Source organism: Bacillus rossius, chromosome 1 (assembly GCF_032445375.1).
Source record: "Bacillus rossius redtenbacheri isolate Brsri chromosome 1, Brsri_v3, whole genome shotgun sequence".
In the NCBI taxonomy this organism is placed as follows: Eukaryota; Metazoa; Arthropoda; class Insecta; order Phasmatodea; family Bacillidae; genus Bacillus; species Bacillus rossius.
In genome coordinates this window covers 226,920,024-226,943,525 of record NC_086330.1, presented here as the reverse complement: position 1 = coordinate 226,943,525, position 23,502 = coordinate 226,920,024, and the positions used below count along the sequence as shown (strand labels likewise).

General features: G+C 35.6%; 1 protein-coding gene across 5 annotated transcripts in view; it reads left to right on the top strand.

Moving 5' to 3' along the window:
- The window catches only part of LOC134527335 (putative sodium-coupled neutral amino acid transporter 11), a 126,505-nt gene that overhangs the window by 758 nt on the left and 102,245 nt on the right, over positions 1-23,502 (top strand). For all 5 annotated transcript variants that reach the window (XM_063359916.1, XM_063359915.1, XM_063359919.1 and 2 more), the window contains exon 2: positions 20,350-20,409. In XM_063359916.1, coding sequence (XP_063215986.1) covers positions 20,350-20,409 — 60 coding nt within the window. The remainder of the gene's footprint in view (positions 1-20,349; positions 20,410-23,502) is intronic.

Below are 23,502 nucleotides of genomic sequence, written 5' to 3'. Positions count from 1 at the left end.
GAAAATCATCTGAAAAATATTTTTAATAGAACTAGTAATGTGGCTTGATTATCTGGGTAAAAGTTACATATTATATATCCAATTTTATCCTTGATCCTGATGGCATGATCCTGTATACACTGGTTCTGTGGTACAGAATTCTTGCTGTTTTAATTTAGTTTGTCGAAAGAGCCTCGAAATAAAAACATGTTATAGGCCTATACAGTTTGTAAGTTAAAAAGAAAGACAATTGCTAAAGACCTGACATAATTTAATGTATTGTGATATTAAGAGTTTTTGTAAAGCCAGAATTTTTCGATATACTGAATTAAAATAGCAAGCTAATGCACCACAAGATCAATATATAGGTATACAGGAACATTCCGATCAGGATCAGGGATAAACTTGATGCATGATACAGAACAATTACCATATCAAATATAAATATGTAAGTTTTGAACATTGATGTAATGAAAATCTTTTGTACAATCCAATAACTTGACAATAGAAACTAGTATTAGACTAAGATAAAATTATTTCAGTGTTAAAGATGCTGCAGGTAGGCAGGAATTGCTGTCGAAATTTCTCCGCTAGCACTCTTGGGAATCAACATGGTGCTAATTGGTTTTGAAACAGTGATTATTATACATGACTGACTTTTTAAATTCCGACACCAAGAATGAAGCACTTAAAGTACAAGGAATGTGTGGGGTGGGGTAGGGTAACGTTAAACGGGGTGAACTGATACAGTTTCAAAATTTGAAATGCAATCTAGCACATAATTTTATTCCTTAGTGATTTAGTACTACGTAATATTTCAGAAGACTCCTTTAAGTAATAACTCATGTATTTAATATTTAATTTTATTTCCCATTTTAAGTTTTTTTTTAATAAAAACTGCATGTATTAGTTCACCCCAGCAATGTGGGTGAACTGATACAAGGTATAAATTTCAATGCTTTGTAAGGCTGTTGGGGTGAACTGAGGCATATTTTAAGTTTAAAATTTTTTTAAATTTATGTATAGCCTAGGTAAAATTGTTTGTAAATAAAACATCAAATTATGACATCATAAATTTTTGCACAGTAACACAAATGTATTTTAAGACATAATTTATTTACAAAATTAACAATCGTATTTCATTTGCTTGAATATAATGTTAATATATGGTAAAAATTTACTTTAGGCCTAAATCCTTAGTTTTCATTAAAAAAATCTTTAGAAAATTTAAGACGTCCATAATGGAGAACAACAGGCTGTGGAAGACGACACAGCACTTCATGGGGGTATACTACTCTACATTCCTTGATTTCAGGCTACCTAAATGAAAGTATCTTTGTGGCACCTGTAAGATTTCAAAAAACTCACTTCTACTGTCCGTGAACTCCCATCACTATTTTCCACTATATTAGTCACTTGTGCTGCATAGATTTTCTCCTTTCTTGTAATTTGGTCCTTCAGTTGCACAACCACAAAATCACCCAAGATTAAGGTCTGAGAGTTACACGGAACTTATGATTCTGTTTCCATTTCTTCATTTCCCTCCTTGGAAATAGAGACATGGCTGGCATCAGGATCTCCTTCGTTTTCATTACCTACTACTTTGATCACTGCCACTGAATGAAATTTCAGATTTCCCTGATGTCGATTCATCCTCACCAACATTCTGGACACTTTTTCCTGTTTCAACTTGCAGTTTGACTTTTCGACAAGTTCTTGGTCTTTGTTTCTGTTTACCATATCGTAATTGGGTGATTATCACGAAAGTAAGGATTTTGGTACTACAATATTTTTGATTTTTAAACTTCTTAAAATTTTTTGGAAAAAATCAGTGTTCATCTTAAAAGGGTACTTACTTAATTACAATTATCTATTGGTCACATAGTTTTATGTCTGTAAATACTTGAATACCAATTTTGAAATTTGGGAGGCAGGAGAATGACAACTTCTAGGAGAATGACAAGAAACTGAACTTTGTATGATGGTTTAATTTGTAAACACAATTCATGATACAAATACAAAATTTGCACAGTTTTTATATAGGATCTGAGAACACAAACTGAGATGCTCTAGTCCCTGATGGAACTGGGGGCTGAATTTTCCGTAGGATATCATCAATTATGTAGACATGAATATCCCTTGGAGAAGGCCATTTCCAAGCTGTTCTTCCTAAATTAGTTGGCTCCATTGCATTGATTGTCACTGTCTTTCCTCCATCATTGTCAGTGCACGTAATTTCTCCTGGGTAGGTTTGACCTTCATATGTGACTGCTACCCATTCTCCAACTGAATACTGTGAGGTTGTATCTGAAAAAAATTCAAACATCTTAGTTTCACATACATCAGTACCTACTGCATTCCGCTCATTATGTCGTTTGACTTCAACTGTTAGTAATGTAAATTAATTATTTATTAAAATCATATACTTGTGAATTTTTTGTTCAATTAAGTTAAGTTGATACCCTTTGCACTTAATTGATTACAGGATATAATTAACTATTAAAATGTAGGATGATGCCAATTTAACAGTTAGGCTACATTAGAATGCTATTTCCTGATGTAATGTCACAATCAGCTATTAAACTGAATGTTGAATAGTACATACAGTAATTAAAAAAGATACCGTAGTTGTTAACATGCCCTACCTTGTTTGACCAACGTGAGTAACTTTTGTGAGTCACTTGAGAACACAATCCCAAAACGCTTGCAATTTTGATTCAGTGTGCACTGCAAGCAGCTCAGTGCTCTGTAACTGTGTGTGCTGGGTGTAGATGTAACTGTCACTTGATGAACTTTCATTGTTCCTTTTACAGTCACAAGTTTTCCTCCTTTATGTAGAATGTCATCAAACTTGAGAATATCGTTCACAGAGATTTTCCAAAGTTTAATGTTTGGACAATTTCCTTCCTATTTGTCAAATAAGGTAGGAAGATTTGTAATATCTGTTCCTTGTGCGATAATGCTGTCTGCTGTTCGTTTCAAACATCCACCGACACCATCCGGTGCTCCTTTACCATGGCCAGCCTCACTAAAGTTCCAAGTTGCCATTGTTACCAATGGATATTGTTCCACCACAGATTGAAACAAGTAAAAGTTTTTCTTGTTCCTGTACTGTGTGGATGGTGAATCACTCAAAAAGTGAACAATTTTTATTCGGGGGCACTGCTGAAGTAGATATTTTACCACTGGATCAAGGTGAGCCCATATAGCGGCAGGGTCATGTCGAAGACTATCAGAAAGAGTACAAAATGAAAAAAAAGTTTTTTCCCATGTCTTCAGCCTTGTAATAAACAACACCAGTATGTAATGTAAACTGCCGCCTTGAAGCGCAAAAGTGGATTGCCCGTACTTCTTCTGAATATTTGGCTGAAAAATTCTCACTGAAATCCACGTGAAAAAGAGCTTCTTCGTAACTTATATTTTCTTTCAACTCTTTGATGTATTGATGTTGATGATGGATGTTAGCCACATGATTCATGAATTTAACAATAGTACTTTCTAATTCATGAACAGCACTTCCAATGTCAGTTTTGATCTCAGTTTTTGTTGTAATTTGAAATACTTTTTCATTTCCTTGTACTACTCGAGTTTCTTTTGTTGTTACCCATTTGTGATAAACAATACTATCAGACAAATTTAATTCTTTATAAAGAATCACTTGATCTTTGCATTCATCACACTTTCTCAACAAACACTTTTCACTATTCTTTTCACAGCACAACATTTCCATTATTTCCTCTGGCTTTTTAGCGTTTATCACATCACTCACATGCAACTTCTCTGTTAATATTTCCATGTTTCTATGAGTGATACACAAACAAGTATTCCGACTGTTCACTTTGCGTGCAACAATCCAAAAAGGTTTGAATCGACAGAATGTAGTGTAACTCAGCCTAATATCCAAATCCAAATTTTTAAATTTTACATACAGTTCCTTTAAACTACCATTAAAATATCTCTTTTGTTTCTTCAATTTACACCTTGTTATGAAATCTTTCTTTCCAGAGCATTGTGTGCTGTTTTCATCCTGTGTGAGGAAATCTATTACTGTTTGTTTTGCAATTTCATTAGACTTCCTTCTGATATTCTCTTCAACATTCTTGCTTCTATTCTTTAAAAATTTGAATACATTGGTCATGCATCTGTATTTCTTCACTATTCTTCCAGCAATAACTCTTTTGAAATTGTTTTTAGTCTTGTGAGATTTTATTTGGTTGTAATTATGGGTGAGCTGACTTACCAATACTTCTCGAAAAACCAGCTTTCGTTTAAGTAATATCTTTATCAACCTTCCGCCCTTTCAAGAAACCATTTACTTTCGTTCTAGGTGTAGCATTCTTCTTGTCACTTTCGATTTTTGCAAGCAATCTTTGGTTTCGCTTTCGATACCTTGCTGCTTTTCTTTCACCTTCACGCAATTTATTTTTAAGGTTTTGAAGTTCTTTTCTCCTTCTTCTCTTTCCGGCATTCCTTCTGCCATGAACTTTCGCACAAGACGTAGAAGCTACATAAAGTGATGAACTGGTAGAGTCATTTGTTAATGGTTGAAGTTTAGAACGTGTGAAACAATTTGAAAGTTCACGTTCTGATAACTCCCGTATGTTTTCCGAATCACTGCTTGGTGGTGAATTATTGGAGAGAAATGTACATTCTTCTTCTGCTTTTTTCTTTCTTTCACGGTTTCTTTTTTGAGTTTCTCGCCATGACTTTCTTTGCTGTCTTTTTTCCCTGTGTGTTTTTTCAGCAATGGGTTTTATTTTACCTTTCTTCTTCCTGTTTTCATATTTCTGTTTACGTTTTATCTTCCCTGCGAGCAGTAATTCCGGATTGCATTTTATCTTTTCTTGTCGCTTTTTTTCAGTATCTCGTTTTTTCTTCAGTTGTTCCTCTCTGCTTTGTTTTTTCCGTGGAGCCATAAAGCCATAATCTGCAACACATGAACATTTTCTATGTAAATTTGTAACTTTGTTGGTACTCTATTGTCAAATAGGCCCTCATTGCATGCATATGATCAAGTAGCTATACTTTAAAAGTTTTATTTACTGCTGGGCAAATGTAGAGAAAAAAAAAAGATTTTGGTCTGAGTGTGTCATTATCCTGGATTTGAGTCATTCTCCTGGTAAAATCAGAACCTTAAAATGCCAGGAGAATGACTTTCATACCAAGAGAATGACAGCCAGGAGAATGACATTATCATTGGTTTACTCCATGGCTGAAGTCTTAGAACATTATTTGAGGTTAGATTTCACCTACAATGAATTGCCAATTAATATATCTACATTTTAAGTTAGAATAAAAACTTTTATTACTTGAACTTAAGATGAAAATGCTTACAGGAAAATGACAGTAGAAACAGTCACTTACCTGAATCCAAAACTTTGCTATTCTTCAGAAAACACGCAACAAATCACACACATTTTCTTGCAATGACTTTCCCTCCAAAAAGTAAAAAATATTCAGTGTACCAACCCAATACAAAATGTCTTATTATTGAAACCTATTTTCAGGAAACTTCCCTTGTTACAGGAGAATGACCTGGAAATATTGGGACAGAACTACAAATTGAATAATAAATTTCTCTTGGCTTATAAAAATCAGAAAAAAAATTAAACTTACCATTGAAGTGTTTATATGAAAGGAAAAATATATAAATGTGCCAATTTTCAATAAGACTATTAATGACATACCAGTAAGTTGCACTATATGAGATGTGGGACATACCAGGAGAAAGACATATTTAGTACTTTTAATTTTTTTTATGCATAATGCATGACATTAATAATATGACTTTAGGATGTCATAACAGTGTGTTATGAAAGGAAAATACACACATTTAATTATTTTTCCCAACTAATAAGTCTAGCTAGAATTTGTTTGGGACTTTAAAATACTCACTTTCGTGATAATCACCCAATTCTCTCAATAACCATATCACACTGACATTCATGCTCTCTTCTACAGGATTTGCATCGACCCCTTTATTGGGCAATTGGTTCAAAATTTCTTGGCGGTTCACCGGAACAATTCCCGTTTTCCTAAATCCACTCTTTATATTTTCTTCAAATTTATCTCTCAGTCCTTCAATAAGCTTTTTCAACATTGGCGGGAAATGAATTTTACTTAGCAAGCCTCGGTTTCCTTGATTTCTCCACTCTTGTAAGAGTGACCGCCATTTACATTTGAGTGGTCTGAAAAATGCCACATGAATTGGCTGAGCTAAGTGAGTTGAATGTTTTGGGAGAATTATGGAGGTAATGTTATTTTCACAGCAAGATGTAATGACAGCTTACGAAAAATGACTTGTTAGATTGTCCCCAATAAGAATCCGTGGTTCTGGTTGTTTTTCTAAAAAAGGAAGAGCTAGAAAAATTCCAATCTTCAAAATGTTTTTGGTCAAACCAACCACTCTTTGTGCACCCATAACGTGTTTCCTTTGGCCCTCCTGTACGCCACGAATCGTACAAATTCTCAGCTTTATATATAACATATAAGTGTAATAACTGCCCATCTCCACTGCATGAGAACATTAAACTTGTTGCAGATTTTGCAAAGTCATTAACCCTTTTCAGGGTGCTTCTGGCCTCTTCTACAAGCAATTTTTTTGTTGCCCGGATTGTCTGTTACATTAGATTCATCGTGATTGATGATACTGCAAGGCTGAGCACCACAAGGAGTTAGGTACCTCTAAATTATCAAAATATTGATTTATAGATTCTGCTGAAACTGCCACCCTTGCTCTTTTCATATTCTATGACATTCTTGAGCTCAATTGTTTCTTATGTCTCTTTAAAGATGATAAAACCCAGTCTTCACCTGGCAGCTTGTTCTTGAATTTTCCAACACTTTGACCTAGCCTGTCCAAGTAACCTTTAACAAACCAACCGGATATAGGGTGGAGGCACCGGTTTTGGCCACTGCTCCCCTTATGGCCACATTCATATTATTGGTCAATTTTTAAACAACAGGCTATTCTCAACCAATCAAAACCAAGCTTATAAAAATCTGCTGACTCTTAGCTACAGTTTCACCCAGTAGCCATGCATACTCTGATGCAAACAGATGTGATGTCAAGGTTTATTAGTTTGTATGTTCTAAAATGTTCACATTCTTATGGTATTTCTTAAGTGCATCCATTTATTTGGAAATTCACAGAAAATTTATTTGATGACCTAGAAAGAAGGAACTCACTTTCCAGGTAGGTAAACATTCTATTTTTTCCATGTAGTATGATTGTAACTGACATAACCATAAAATTATAAGGTACATGTGCATGGCCATTAGTGGATCAGTATTATCCTTCACTTACTAGTTATGGCCACTAGGTGGCTATAAGTGGTGATATACTTACCCTCTGCTTATGGCCACATTTTGTTTATGGTATTAACTTTTGTTATTAATATAACCACAGGCCTATTTAAAAGTTGAAAACTATGATTTGGCAATTATGTAACTCATGTAGCATTCTCAATTATTATCTTCGATAATAACCTATTTTCTATTAACTTATATACAAAATATTATGATGCATTTTGAGGCAAAATTAATATTTATAGAGGCAAAATTAGTATTTATAGAGGGTGTTATGTATCATTTGGTTAGGCAGTCTCTAGAAGTCTTAAATATTATTTTCACCTAAAAAGTCTTAATCCAGGGCCTTATAACTTAAGAAAATGGGGGGAAAAATTATATATATTTTTTAAAGACATGCTAAGTTATTTATACCAACCTTATTTTATTATTATATTAAACTACACTTTCTTTACAGGAGAATGGCTTCAAGAATCAACCGAAAAGGGGGAGTAGAAAAAATTAAGAAGAGATTCCAATATTCCCCTTCCAAAGTAAGCAGTGCCCTAAAGGCAATTGAAGATGGAATGCGTGTAGCTACAGCAAGTAAGCTATATAGTGTTCCAAGGACAACATTGAGAAATAAATTATCTCACATTTCTCCAGCAGAATCTACAGGACATTGCGGACCTCATTCTGTCTTAGGGAAAGATATAGAGGACATGTTAGTTCAGTGGATCATTGATTGTGCAAACATGGGATTTCCAGTAGACAAAGAAGATTTGTGCTCTTCAGTGAAAAAACTTTTGGATGAAGGGAATGTACAGCAGAAATTATTTCTTGATAACCGTCCTGGTAAGAAGTGGTATTATTCTTTTTTAAAGAGACATCCTGTCATATCACAGAAACACGCAGAGTACGTTAACCGAGCTAGAGGTGCAGTGACTGAAGAGAAGATAAGGGCTTGGTTTAGGGAAGTTTATACTTCTTTAAAAGATTATTCTGATGTCTTGGAAGACCCCAATAGGGTGTTTAACATGGATGAAACCTGTTTTTGTTTAGTTTCAAAGGGTTTGCTGATTTTAGGGCCTCGTGGTCAACAGATTTATGATGAATCTTCCAATTCAGATAAGGAAAACATTACCACATTGTTTGCAGTGAATGCAAATGGCAAGTTTGCTCCACCTCTAACAATTTATAAGTATACACAAATACCTGCCAACGTAATAAAATCTGCTCCCCCTGAATGGGGTATTGGAAAAACTGAGAATGGGTGGATGACTGGGGAGAGTTTTTTTGAGTATATCACAAATGTTTTTCTACCATTTTTGATAAAGTCTGATATCAGTCGTCCAGTCATAGTATTTCTTGATGGACATAGGTCTCATCTCACCATACATCTTAGCAAGTTTTGCAGAGAGAACCAAATTATTTTAGTAGCTCTCTATCCGAACTCTACCCACATTTTACAGCCACTAGATGTTGCAGTATTTGGACCGCTGAAACACAATTGGCGAATTGACAATGATAACAAAGAAATCACAAAAGCAGAGGTCCCTTTGGCTTTATCAAAAATTATATACGAACCAAGCATGCAGAAAAATGTTAAAGCTGGGTTTGAATCAACAGGTCTACATCCTTTTGATGCAGATAAAGATGACTATACAAAATGTATTGTTCGTAAGTTGGCAACCTCTCAGCAAGATACACATGTTGAGAAAGAAGAGATCGTGAAACATCTTAAGTACTTTGAGTCTAAGATTGATGGTGATCTGCTTCAACAATTTAGACAAACGAAAAAAAGGACTCATGAGTGGGAAGGGAACCCACATGCCACTTTACTTTTTGATGTGTGGGAAAAATTTTTTGAAGACTCTCAGAAAACACCCCGTTGTAATGAACTAGTGAATGAACTTGAGGCTGGTCCAGATGGAAGAGCTGTTCCTGATCATGATTACAGCACGCCACATCCTGCTGCACAAATGGAAGCTCATGATTTAGAAGGCCAAAGTATTCCTACAACTGTTGATATTTCTTCAGGCATGGATCTTGACCTGTCATTTACAACAGTTTCTATGGAAAACCTCTTGTCCCCTTCAGTAAGTTTATCTGATTTGACAATTTCTCCTGGTCTCATGTCCCTCCCGATTGATTCACATATTCCTTCAACATCAGCTATGCCTATTTCACTTTCCAGTGATGTAGAAAGACAATCCACATCTGATACTCCTCGATCCAGTGATAGTAAATTAAAAAGCTCAAGTGAACCTACTGCTATTCAAATAACCCCTCCAAAAACACTAGCAACAGTTTTTAAAGATGTGATTAGATGGCCAGATAGTAAAGACTCTAAAGGTAAGAAGAAAAAAGAAATAATACCCTCAGTAGTAACAAGTGATAAGTGGTTGGAATTTAACACACTAAAGGAAGAGGAGAAGAAAGAGAAGGAGAGACAAAAAAATGAAAGAAAACTGAAGCGTGAATTAAATAGGAAACAGAAAGAAGCGAGCAAGATACTGAAAGTAGCTAATAGGAAAACTAAAATGAAATCACAGAAGCCTAGTACTTCCAAATCCAGTTCAAGCAGCTCAGATGAAGAATGGGTTGAAAGTGGGGACAGTCTAGATGATGTTGAGTTAGGTGAATGTGATTTAGATGATCCTTTGGACGTAGAGTTGAGTGGTGTGAAAAATCTTAAAGTAGGAGATTTTGTTTTGGCAAAATTTAGTTTTACAGGAAAAAAAATCTCTCTGTGTGACAGAGTACAAGTACGTTGGTGTGCTTTCAAAAATAATTTCTGATTGTGAATATGATATTCAGTGTTTAAGATGTATTAACTCAAAAAAAAACTGAACTTGTGATCATAGAGAACGACATTTCACAAATCAATATTTTGAACATTATTGGTAAATTACCTGATCCAATCCTCAAAGAAGAGGGTCGGATGTTGGTAAATGTGTTTCCTGGTGCTGTAAAAACTGTTGAAAAACACTAGGATATTGTCATTTCAAACTAGGCTAGGCTTATTGTCATGTTTTAAATTAGCATATTTAACTTAATTAACTTTTTTATAAGTGTGTTTTTTGGTTATTTAAGCCTTTATTACTTAGAGCCTATTTCAGTTAAGTAGAGAACCCCTAACATTTCCTTTGAGTCTAATTTTATATTTATTTTTTATTTTTTGTTTTTTTATTATTTAAAACTGAATATATACCTTAAGTTTAAGATTAATTATGCTGGCCATAAGTGGAGAAAGTGATGGCCATAACTGAATACAGAGTGGCCAAAAGTGGTGAAACATGTCTAGAAAATGTATTTTTTTTTTTATATTTTATGAATTATTTACAGCATAAATTTTACCATATGGGAAGATGAACGAAACTTCAAGTTGTAAATTAAAAATCTTCCATAGTTTATATCAATATTTTTTGTAATAAAAAATATGTTTGAAGTACAAAAATGTCTTAATGTGGCCATAACCGGTGCCTCCACCCTACGTATACGTTAAAGGAAATGCCCACTCACCGAGTTGGATGATGTGATCTTAAAAAAAAAGAACTGGTTAAAACAAATTTACCAACATAATAGTTATTACGTAAGGAAACAGAGGGTTAGGTACCTATCATACCGGGGGTATGATAAAGTGCAATACTTCAGCCTACCTTTCAGACTCTCTTCTTCCAGCTGACTTAATGTTGTTTGACCACCCTGTGGTTTTTGCTGCACATACTTACATTTTCTATATTTCTTCATTTTGTCTATTCCATACTTTTCGGATGCCTCTCGGTATGTAAGATTCCCATTCTGGACCTCGTTAACTGCTTTGTTTAAGTCATCTATTCTAATAACTTTTATTGGTTTTGTGCCTGGAGGCCTTTTGTAATATCTAGGCATCTTATTTGGCTCTGAAAATATAAATGCAATGACATTTTACGTTGACGGGGTGAACTGATACATGTATCACTTCACCCCAGCTCAGACATGATATGTTTTAAAATAATAAATATTATTTAGTAGCTTTTAATATAAAAATAACAATAATCAGACATTAACAGAAAATATATGGCTTACCTATTTACATATGTCCGGATCAATCAATGCACTGGAACCTACTTTGGCAAATAAAGTTTCCAGACCTTCAAAATATGTTTACTCAAACCTCAAAAGCCAATTGATTGTTCTACAGAATGAAGCAATACATTTACATTGATGGGTAGTATATACCTAGTAGAGGTCACCGAGAGGTTGTTATGTGGAAGATGGACTGAACAGGCCACTTTAGAAAACTAAATACAGTAGTGATACAATTTCCAGCATTTTCTGCGGAAGAATTGTGACCTATCGGAATCATGAACTGCCCTATCCTGTAATTGGTCTCGCTCTAGAAGAAATGTAAGTTCATTGAAGCGGTTGAAGAATGAGTGTGTTGAAGAGGGACAAGCTGAACTATGTGCAGGAAGCCAAGATTGTACAGCTACATCAAAACTTTTTCTCAGGTGTTCAGACATGTGTTACAACAATGTGTGTCTGATTAAATAGTTCGTCATCTGTAGCTTTTAGTATCTTTTTCAGGCGTCCATTTCTACAACTGCTATTGACAGCTCACCACAGGCGCCAGAGATAGCAATGGCAAATGACATACCATCATTATCTCCAACCAATCGTGCTCTGCTGACAGAATACCATGGTTGCATCCGTACCTTGCGGCACTGAGTCATGATGCACCTTGTACCGGCTGAGCACCTAGGGTTATAGGTCTCGCCTAGTCCTCGTTGCCGTTATGCCGAACAGCAACTCTTAAATCGTGGAGGTGTGGTAGCTTGTTCTCGTCCCCTATTTTCATTTCCTGCCTGGGTACTTTTACCACTAGTACGTTGCACGACCTACGTGGTACTCATCGTAGATGTGCCTGGAAGATACCGTGCCTCGCGACTTCCTGAGCCTTCATGTTTATCCTATCTCTCGCACATCCAAATCTTACAGTTCATGATCAGACTGTGATTGGTCTTGAACAGAATATCTGCAGTCCCAACGAATAAATCGTGGGCATGCGCATGCATCAAAGCAGCATGGGCGGAGATACTCCAGTCTCCTCCTCTCAATACATCGTCGTGTAGCAGCTTTCATTGCCACCCTTAATGGGGCCACACAGTACTGATGTCTCCGTGTTCTGTTCACTGTACAGAGCTGCAAATGTAATCATGTGACCTGCATGTGATGAGTACTATTTCACCCAATAAATCCACCAGATTACATTCTTTTTGATGTTTAAATTTAAAAACCAAGAGTGTACTTCATTTCCCCTTAAAATTATAATTTAAAAGTCTTTTGTCCAACTTATTTACTAAGTAGAGAATTCTTGATAGAATAGTTCACTTATAGCAATTTTAAGTATTTACCCCTCAATTTTACTGGTATTAGTACATAAAACCCTACATTTGTAATTGATTTAATAGCTTTTCACAACTAGCATGTTTTTCAGAATTCATTCAGATCAAATTGTATATTTCTGAGAAGTTAATAACTTAAAAGCACTTTTAACGTATTTTAGAGGTGGATAGCATGACCTAAATTTTGTTTTCTTCATTTCAATTATGTTGTCAGTTGCATGAAATACCTGGGTACATATGTTTACCTAGGATTTTCATAAGAACCAAAGTAAACTATAGCAATGCAGGAGTAAATAATTTAAAATTTAAGAATTAGAAAAAATTAGTAGCTAAAAGAAACTCACAAAAACTCACCTATTCAGAGGCTGTAAAAATACTTATTACAGTTTTTTTAAATCTTGTACTTTTAGCCTGGTATTTGTATGTCACAACTGATACATTCAATTAAATATTCCAGTAGGTGTGAAATATCACAAAATGGCACATGATAGCAGCTAATGAAAACCACATCCAAAGAAAGATTTCCTCAGCACTCAGCACACGGTGACTAACAATACTTAAAATATTTACTAAATTTTGGTTACAATGAAACATGTAGATAAAATATAAACACTAGTGGTTACAGTTTTGCCAAGTACTAAGGGTTTTTAACTATCTCCGGGTTTAGACGTCCAGTTATGGAACTATGAAGTGCTGTGTATTTATTACGAAAACAGAGAATCTTAATGTCTCAATATCTTTTGGTACAATAAATATCGCTCATGTAGGCCTATCTCTTGTAGGCCTAATAAGGTAAATTTTTGTGAAGTACTTAACATAAATATGAATCCTGAAACTTATTTTAGAATTTTAATTAGTAAGTGGTTTTAAACCTGTGTAATTTTATATTAGCTACTTGATGGTTTATTGTGTTACTATAGTTATAGAAGTGGTGTTAGTTGTTTTGTAATCTCATGTATCTGGAGTAAACTTCATTAGGGTTTGTTTAGCAAGTAATTCTATGCATTGGTGTGAATACTGATGGAGTGATGGTTGTGCCTTGAAAGTTGGCAGCACTGGGGTTAAAAAACTTTTAATAATAATATAAAATAATTTCACTGCAGTAAAATCAGAAGTAATGTGCGGAATCCCAATCACAAGTGTAACAATCAATCATGTTATTAATTTCAAAATATCTTAAATCAGTACTGACATGTTAACAATGGCATATTCCTTGGTGGGAACAACCACCCAAGAAATAGAATTTAAACTTACAAGTTTAAGACTACATAGATAATCACAATAATCTGTAAGAAAGCAATACATTATTAACCACAATATTACAACCAGGTGCCACCAGGTGTCGCGGGCGTTAGCTCCACCAGCTGGCGACAAGTGAAGAAGTTACTATTTCTGCCGCTAGATGTCGTGTGTGGTCCATATTTGCACATATTTTTTCTGTAGCAAATCATCCTTGAAGTAGGCCACTGCCTGGTGAGTTCACGTCAGGGGAATGATCCTGGGCTAAGTTCTGAGAACCAAAAGGGAGGGGGGGGGGGGTGACTGGGAGGTGAGGGTGGACAAAAAACGCAAGGAGGCTGGGAAGTGCCCTAACGTGACTTTCTATGAGTGAACCTAACACGTATGCGTGACGGGAAGAGCTGGTCTAAGCTCGTCTCTGAGAAGTGGTAACAACTCGTCCAGAGCTGTTGTGTGCAAATTTAGTCATGCAGGGAAATAATGTTACAGGCCGCGAACGTGACTGCAAGCGGGAGAAATGTCATCCGGGCTGCTAACAACATCTTTAAACTTGCAAAAGATCAGATTGGCCCCTGAGAAAAGTTGCCTCAGACCACTGCCGCAAAGTTTAACTAAGTACAGTAGGTACACCAGCCTAACAAAGTGTAAATCACCCAATTGTAACGAAATTATATGGAAAATAAAATTTCCAAAAATAATTTAAAATTATAATAAAAATTAAAAAAAAAAGTGCCGAAATACCTAATTTCCGGCACAGTTTCACTTGTTTGGCACGGAGGTGCTATGATACTTCAGAGAGTTCGCTCTTCCGGTCAGTCTCTCATCAGCGGCCGAGGTAAGATGTGTGCACACCCTGGGGACTTCCCCCATTGCATCACTGATAATTACTTCTGTTTTCTCATCTCAACTATTCCAATTCGCTTTCTACATGTCCTCGGAGCTTGCCTTAATCGGCTGACTGTTTAGTTAATTATTGTTATTTCCTTCAAGGAGCTTTGAAACCAACCTACGACAATCTCTCATGTAGTTGTGAGGGTGGACTGCATCTCACTTATACCGTTACATGCCACGGGGCATTTTTAGCAGTTGAACTTGGTATTTGTACGAGGGCGTGTGATAACCAACTGTGGAAATAAATGTGTGCTTGGAAAACCATTTTGTTTTGGCCTCCACCTTCTTGTCAAACCTGAATTTGACCTGCAGGCGAGCACAACTTCGTCGCTCTCTGTCGTGAGTCACGCACTTATTGCGTGCCCTGATGAAACACAACCAAAACATTCCCGACTCTCCTGAGCGACGGACTTAAATGATTCTATAACTTTGCAAATACTGAATCAAGAGAACTGCGTGGAAACGAGTGATAAGGAAAATATTACTTATTCAATAATATATACTAACTTGATTTGAAAAAGGCACAGATTTATTAACCAGCTAACGTCCAGCAAAGTTACATCAAATACTTTTTGACAAATGGCTGTTACTATAAACCCTATAATGTTATTAACATAATGATCAGCACTCATTAATAATATTGTGTAAAAAAAACATAATTATAGAAATATAGCAAATTAAAAGCCAGAGAAACATTACAAAATTAACTATTACACTTGCTGGCTTCAAAGAAAATGCGGACAGCTCTAGCTTAGCATCCTACACATTATTAAATAACAGTAGAGTCTCGTTAATCTGGACTTGTCCGGACCGGACCCTGTCCGGATCACCGAAAGTCCGGATTAACCATAATCAACTTTAAAATGTATCAAAAACAAGTTTTATAGGTATGCTTAAATATCAACTATGTTTTATTATAAAGTACTTAAGAAACTATGTACATGTATGTAACTTATTTATAAAACAATTATATGTATTGTACATACCACATGTAATTAAAAAGTATAAAACAATTAAAGGTTAAAAAAAATTACAATTTACTCGAAAAAGTCTGTAATATTCTTTTGTTTTAATGAAGATTGCCGTCGTTTTGCCGTGCGATCTCGTAGGCGCCTCAAGGTCAGTAGCTCAGCAGACAATGTGTCGCTTTGCTTCTCTAAGCAACTCAGCAACCCCTCCAGCATTGTAGTTGCTTCACCATGAGTTGGGCCAGCTGATTCCTCCGTACCTCCATCGTTATCTTCCGAACTGTCTATTTCAGTTGCCGTGTTTGCAATGCACGCCTCCACGTTTTCATCTTCACTTAACATTGGATGACCAATACCGCTGTCACTGTTAATCCATTCGGATATGTCATTCTCCTCTATGTTGGCCCAACCCTCCAACTGTTGAAAAACATGTACAAAATCAAAGCTAGTTGAAGTTGGTTGAGTTTGGTCTTGTGCCTGTTTTTCCTGTGAAATGCTTGGCCACAAATTTTTCCAGCTTTTTTGAAGAGTTGACGGCTTAATTTCTTCCCATGCTTCTGCAGCCAAGTAAATGACATTCTTCATTGTCACTTTTTAAATATGATCCGGTAAGTTAGCTGACGGGTCTGCTTCTTGTTGCTCTAAAAGAGACATAATCAATTTTTTCCTATATCGCCGTTTTATTGCTTCAATCACACCTTGATCCATAGGTTGTATCAAAACAGTCACGTTTGGTGGCAGAAATTTTACAAAAATTTCATCATCTCGCAATTCTTCTTCACTCGGTTGGCATGGTGCATTATCAATTAACACCACAGGTTTTTCTGTGCGGTTTTTGTCTCTCAAAAACTTTTTTATTTTAGGAACAAATGTTTCAAAAAAACCAAGCTTTAAAAAATTTTTCCGTCCATCCATGCCGATTTTTGTGAAGTGTACTGGGCTGGAAGAGCATTTCTATTAAGATTTTTAAGGGCCCTAGGCTTAGCCGATTTGCCTATAACCAAAAGTGGAATTTTCAAGTTGCCAGAAGCATTACTACAAGGGAGCAAAGTTATTCTTTCTTTTTTTACCTTATGACCTTGGGCTACAGAATCCAATTTTGATGCTAATGTTTTTTTAGGAAGCATTTTGTAATTTAATCCTGTTTCGTCAGCGTTAAACACTTGGCAAGGCTCTAAGTTTTCATCTTTAACAAACTTTTCAAATTTTACTTTAAAGTCTTCACTTGCACTATTGTCACCTGACAAAATTTCACCACTTACACTAAGTTCACAAACACTGTGTCGATCTTTCCAATGAGATAACCATCCCACACTGGCAGTAAAAGCAGAGTCACCTTTTAATTTTTCGTTGAGTTTGAGTGCGAACGCTTGTAATGTTACGCCAGACAGCGGAACGCCTTGTTCACGTTGTTGGCAAAACCAAATGTACAAAGCCTTGTCTAAAGTTTCATTTTTTGGTTTTTTAACGTGCTTCTGTTACCCAGACTGTCCTTACTCACCATTTTGGTACAAAAATCTTGAATTTCTTTCCGATTTTTTTTCCAATTAGAAACAGTTTGTTTTCCCACTCCTAAATCTTGCGCGATTCTAGTTAATGATTCATCCACATCAATACGAAATAAGGCTTGGTGTTTTTGCTCCATTGTTACAGTCACTTTCTTAGGTTTATTAGCTATTACGTTGCTCTTAATGAGTTCACACAATACAACACTCGCACTGAATAAAAATAACTGTCACAAGCACCTATCACCAGCACGAGTAACCATCGACTGAAGGGAACGAAACAAAACAACTCGCAGGTATAGAGTGGGTCACTTCTTGGAAAACAGACGATGAGCGGAAAACTAGCGGTAAGACTCCCGGCAACTGAGGGCAAGAAGACTCTCTCTTAGAAATGTATTTTCTTATTTTCCTTTGTCACAAATATCTTTTTCAATATTTTTTATTTATATCCGTCCGGATTAACCGGATGTCTGGACTAGTGAGGTCCGGATTAGCGAGACTCTACTGTATAATTTTTTAAAAATTATCATGTTAAAATTTAATATCCTAAACAAATATCTTCATAGATATTTATTTTAACTCCTAAATTCCCTACGTGACCATGTACTGAAGTTTTATTTTTGTAATTAGAAAATTTCGCCAATGTAGATACCCAACTTATTTACACCGTAAAAATTATCCATTCATAATTCTCTGGTGAGTGAACCAGTTTAAGTAGTTTTTTAAGTCGTAGTAACTTGTCACGAAAAACGTTTCTCCAGTCTAATAGGGCAGTTACTGCCAGTAGGTGTACACTAAAGATTTTTCTTTGGTTAAACTCCAAAATTTTCGTCACAATTTTAAATACACTCGGCAAGGTAATATTACATATATTTGCTTTAACAGCTTCATGAAATTAGAAACTGTTCCTTTTTCTATGTCCCACCTGAGTCTCTGATGTCTTCCAGGGTCTGGGTATAGACTTGGCACGAGCAATATAAAATTGTAAATTGATAACTTACAGTTTCTCTTCACATATCATAGGTGACACACACCCATTGTGTATTTTCGTCGCTCCAGTCCTTGCAGAAATCCACAGCCATACACCATCACAGCCGTGAACACTACAGCGGTCGACCGTTATTTTCTTCTCCATGAATTCGGGCCACGAGGTGCCCGAAATGCAGTTCGCAACTCACTCGTCTCAGCGCCTGAGTTGGACTGCGTAGTGCGTTAAACCATATACACGCCAGCTTCACGATCTAGGTTTCCCCTTTGTATTTTTTGCACATTACTGCCATATAGCGGCTCATGATCACACTGTTTGATTTCCAAGTCCAATTAGCGCTGCACTATGGGCAAGTTTTGAAACTTCCCACTCAATAGTTTCGTTTCTGGATGTTCTCAATTTTTGTTATATTATCGTAGCTAAAGAACGACTAATAAAATACACAATAAAATAAATGTCTATATATTTTAAAAGCTGTTGCGTACATTTATTAAATTACTATTACCTACCTATTAGTGCTGCCCTTAATGAGATATTAAGAATTACAATAAAATAACTACAAAAATAAAATAAATAGAGCACCAAAAATTTAAACACCCAAAAATAACGTCCTAGATTTGTTGTGGCCTAGGCAAGGGCCACATTGCTCTCTGACCACGTGTCGTCCATCAGTAAGTCTCAGGCAAGTGGTAGTCTGAAGAGCCCACGTCACTGACTATCTGTGCAGCCGTGCCCGATGCCGAGAGCAGACCAGGTCTGTGTAATTTCTGATTGGCAAAGGAGGGTTGAATCTCATCTCCACAAGGGCAATGTCACGCCCTGGGAGGAGTCTCAGCCATGTCTGTGTGCCCTTCTCATACAGTGGGGCCCTCTTAATGACATAACATCCAAAACGTACCCTCTGAGCTTAACAATACTAAAATTTCACCCTCAAAGTTCCTTGAGAAGTATAACCTCAAAAATGCAGGAAATGATAATTCCATGCTCTGGGGAAATGTCACATGGCACTTACATGTGACACGTTTGATACTCCAGTTCGGCTAGCCCTGAGATATAAATAGTACACTCTTGTTAAATAAAATTATAGTTGGGTTTTAAAAAGGGGGAAAGGTTTTACCATTTTTCCCTAAAATAAATAGTTTTCATATATTTGTCACGCTCACATTATTTTAAAGAATTCTACGTTAAATTTGGTGTCTTGAGTTTTGTGTTATAAGTTCATTTGCAACATGAGAGCACATGATTGCTGGTTACTGAGATTAGAAATTCACACATCACTGGAGAGTACCGAAAGACTTGGCGCACAATTTTTTTTTTAAGGTAGATTTCCTAACACTACAACTACCAAGAGAGGGTGACTTGAACAAGTTATATTACCATAAAAATAAATAGGTAGTTTTTTTTTCCTGTAGCTAACGTTTCCTAACTAGGGCAACATTTTAAAACAATTGTTATTCCTTGTATTCAGAGTACTGTTGACTTCGACCAACAAGGAAGGCTTTAATCAACTATAAGCAGTCTTCAATAAGATAGACTTAATGTATATGTAGTTTTAATTACAATACCTTGTACAAGTGATAAGCAAACATCAATGTTGTATGTGGGATTAAAGGGCAATAAGGTTTTTAAAATGTTTGAGTATCTTCTAACAGTGCTAAATAAATATTAATGTTATTTGTAGGATTGTGAACAGTAATATTTTTATGTGTATGTGTTCAGCAAATATTGTAGTCTTTATATTATGAGTTTTCGTTTGCTGAATTCTTCAAATAGATAATAAATAGTTTTTCATTTCAAACTTTGTATTTAATTTCTGAATTTATATGGAAATGAGGGTTTAAATGCCTCAGCAATTAACATAAAATAAGGGTATGTACAACACCAAAAAAATCCAAGTTTTCTTGCATTTCCACATTTCACAGGCAGATCCTTCTTAATTCCAGTACATACATATTGGCTTTTTTTTCTTCCCCAATTTAAAGAATCCTTAATATCAAAATAGCTCAAATTAATTGTAACTAAAGTAATTCCAAGAGCTGTCACCTTTATTTCCATACAAATTTAGTTAATAATGATGAGATTATGGTTGATTTTTCCAACAGACGGGTGGAAGTATTGCCTCCGAGGATGGAACATCACAATCGGACACAAAACAACTTGTGGTAAGGATTTATTCTAAAAAGTTTAAAATTATCATAACAATTTACATCTGCATACACTGTATCAGTGGCATGTTAATATTTTTTTTATATTATGAATGGATTCTTGCCTTATAGCACAATATAAGAAATAAAAAAAACCAAAAATTTGCAGGTGTTAAAAAAGGTTAGAATGTAATTTATAACGTTATTTCTTTTATGATTTGGTGTATTTCCATTCAATCGAGCTGCTTATTTAAATGTTGTAATAAAAATTTGTTTAGAAAGTGTAACCTCCTCTCTCTCCACACACCACTTGGTAAGGGGAATGAAGTGATAAAGGTAGTCTATATGGAACAACCTAGGTTTAGGTACGTCATATTTATTAAGCTGTATGTGGAAACAATGTTAACGACCAACAAACATGAAATGTGCTCATATTCTGCTAAAAAGATTAAAGATAGCATATAGACTTTACTCGAGCACTCCAAGAATGAACATTAACAACTCTCTTATACTAGATTCAAGGCAAACCTCAGTAATTATCATTTAATCAAACAGTTACTGCACAGAACTTGACTAGCTTCAAGCAATAATTGGAAATTCAATGCAACTTATTAAAACTCTGAGCACAATTATCCAACAGGGGTGAGGAGGCTGGAGAGTTGTGTCACAGGCCACACCAACTGCCAAACATTGCATAAACCTCAATCAAAAGTCCACACCTTTCATGTCAGTACCCATGGACACATTCCATAAATGAGAGTTATGATAGCATAACCCACACCCACTCAAAGAGTGAATAACATTAAAAAAATATTGAAGGTACAAGAAAATCAGAAATTTACTTATAATAATAGGAAATATTTATGTACTAATTAAATTGCTAATCACACTCTAATTTCATGTCCAGCCATTTGCTGGAACCAACCAACACTAAAAACCGGATATAATTCCTCCTTCACTTGTAATAATACTTTACACTATCTCGACAACAATGGTATAAATTGCTAACCACACTATAGTTTCATGTATCATCAATTGGTTTAAAACAGGAAACACAAAACTGCTTTATGTATTTTTTATCTTATATAAATAATTATAACTGCTTCTTGTCCCATACCAATTTATAGACAATTTTCTCACCACTCAATGGAGCTTAAAACTGACTAGATGCAATTTTTTTATACAACTGGTTAAGCACTAACAAAATAACCTATGTCTGTTCTTCTAAAGTACATCAAACATTTTGCGACTCAATTGAGTAAACCTCTTCAATGCCGACAGCATGCACTAAGATTTGAGAAATAGTTTATTTTGATTTTATTTATCAAAACTTAGTTTGGTTTATAATAATCCATCCACAGTTAGTAATTTAACTTTTCACTACAAAATGGAAGCTTACTTTACTAAGGCCAAAAACTTAGTTGCCCAGGTGCACTGGTCCCATAATAAATAGCAGACATAAGACCTTCCCAACTCTTCGTTAACTGCAAACAGGCCTGCTCTGAAACAACAGGAAACCATCCCATGCCTCGTGCCTGGTAACATGGCTGCTATTTTCACCAGCTAGACGATGCGAAGAATCCATGTCGAATGTGGTCACATCCCGCATGAAATTGTAAGAAACCCAAAATTTAGATACCTGCATTCGTAGACGAAGATTAATGTAGCCACTATGCTATATTACTAGTGTAACAGCAACACGATCATCCTACCGTGCGTTGTGCTACTACCGAAACACAAATTTTTCTAAGTGACACACACTCGCTCCCAGCCATAATGAGTAATATTCTATAAAATTGCATTAAATGCTATATTACAATCCTACACATTCAAGCTAGTTGAAGTCCCATTGTCTTCTCTCCTCTATCCGCCTTATTTTCCTCTGCACCACATCACGCAACTCCTTGCGCAAAACTAACAAAAACAAAATTTCCAGAGCCATACCAACCTCAGGTAGCAAAGGAAAAAAAAATACTTCACCCATGAAAATCTACATAGGAGTGCTACGAGCGCCCTTCCCTCAGACCTCCCACAGCACAACAAGCAACTGCGTCGCATGGCCAGTGCTTCACCACGCCACAAGAATGTGCGGCAATCCACAAACCTCCACAGACGTGAAAAAGGATTTGTGACAGCGAAGCCATGTCACAAAAGTGACATTATTGCAACTTGTCGGGTAGTACTTATAGCACATTAATTGGTTCTGCAAACATTTTTTTTTTTTTGGATTGGGGATGAGAAAACCCATGAATTTTTTCTTAGTTCATCATGTTAAGTTAACAAAAAGTATTTAAAGTAATTGTTTTCTGTGTTGTATTAAAATGATTAGGGCTTACAATATTTTTCTGTAAACAAAGAAGCAACATTATTTTTTTTTCCTAATATAACAAAATTAGCATATATATAAAACCAATAAATCCAGAAATTCTTAATCAGATGATGCACACTTCACACTATGCAAAAAATTATACTTTAAACAAATTGTACACAGACACACACACACACACACACACACACACACACACACTCACACACTCACACACTCACACACACACTCACTCACTCACTCACTCACATTCACATTCACACACACTCACATTCACACACACACACACCTAAAAACCCTGAAAATAGTTTTACACATTTATGTGTAAAACTATTTTCAGGGTTTTTAGGTGTTTAATTGGAATTTATTTTATGATGCTTTCCATTGGTCTAGCCAGAGTGATGAACGTGACGAGTTGCGATGATGATGGACTGATGCTGAGTTGAGGTGTCATGGCCACAAGGAGAAGCATTCCCACCACATTCAATTGATCATTAGGTCATATTTGGGTCACCTAGTTCCAAAACTTGTGCTAAAAATTTTCCAGGAAATTAAAAAAAAACTTCTTACAACTATATATACTAATATTATATATATATATATATATATATATATATATATATATATATATATAAAAATTGTTATTGCACACTTTCTCTCACACTCTCACACTCACTCACACTCTCATTCTCACACACTCACACTCTCACATTCCATCACTCTCTCACATTATTTCTCTCTCACACATTTTTTCTCTCTCTCACACTTTCTCACACACTCACTCT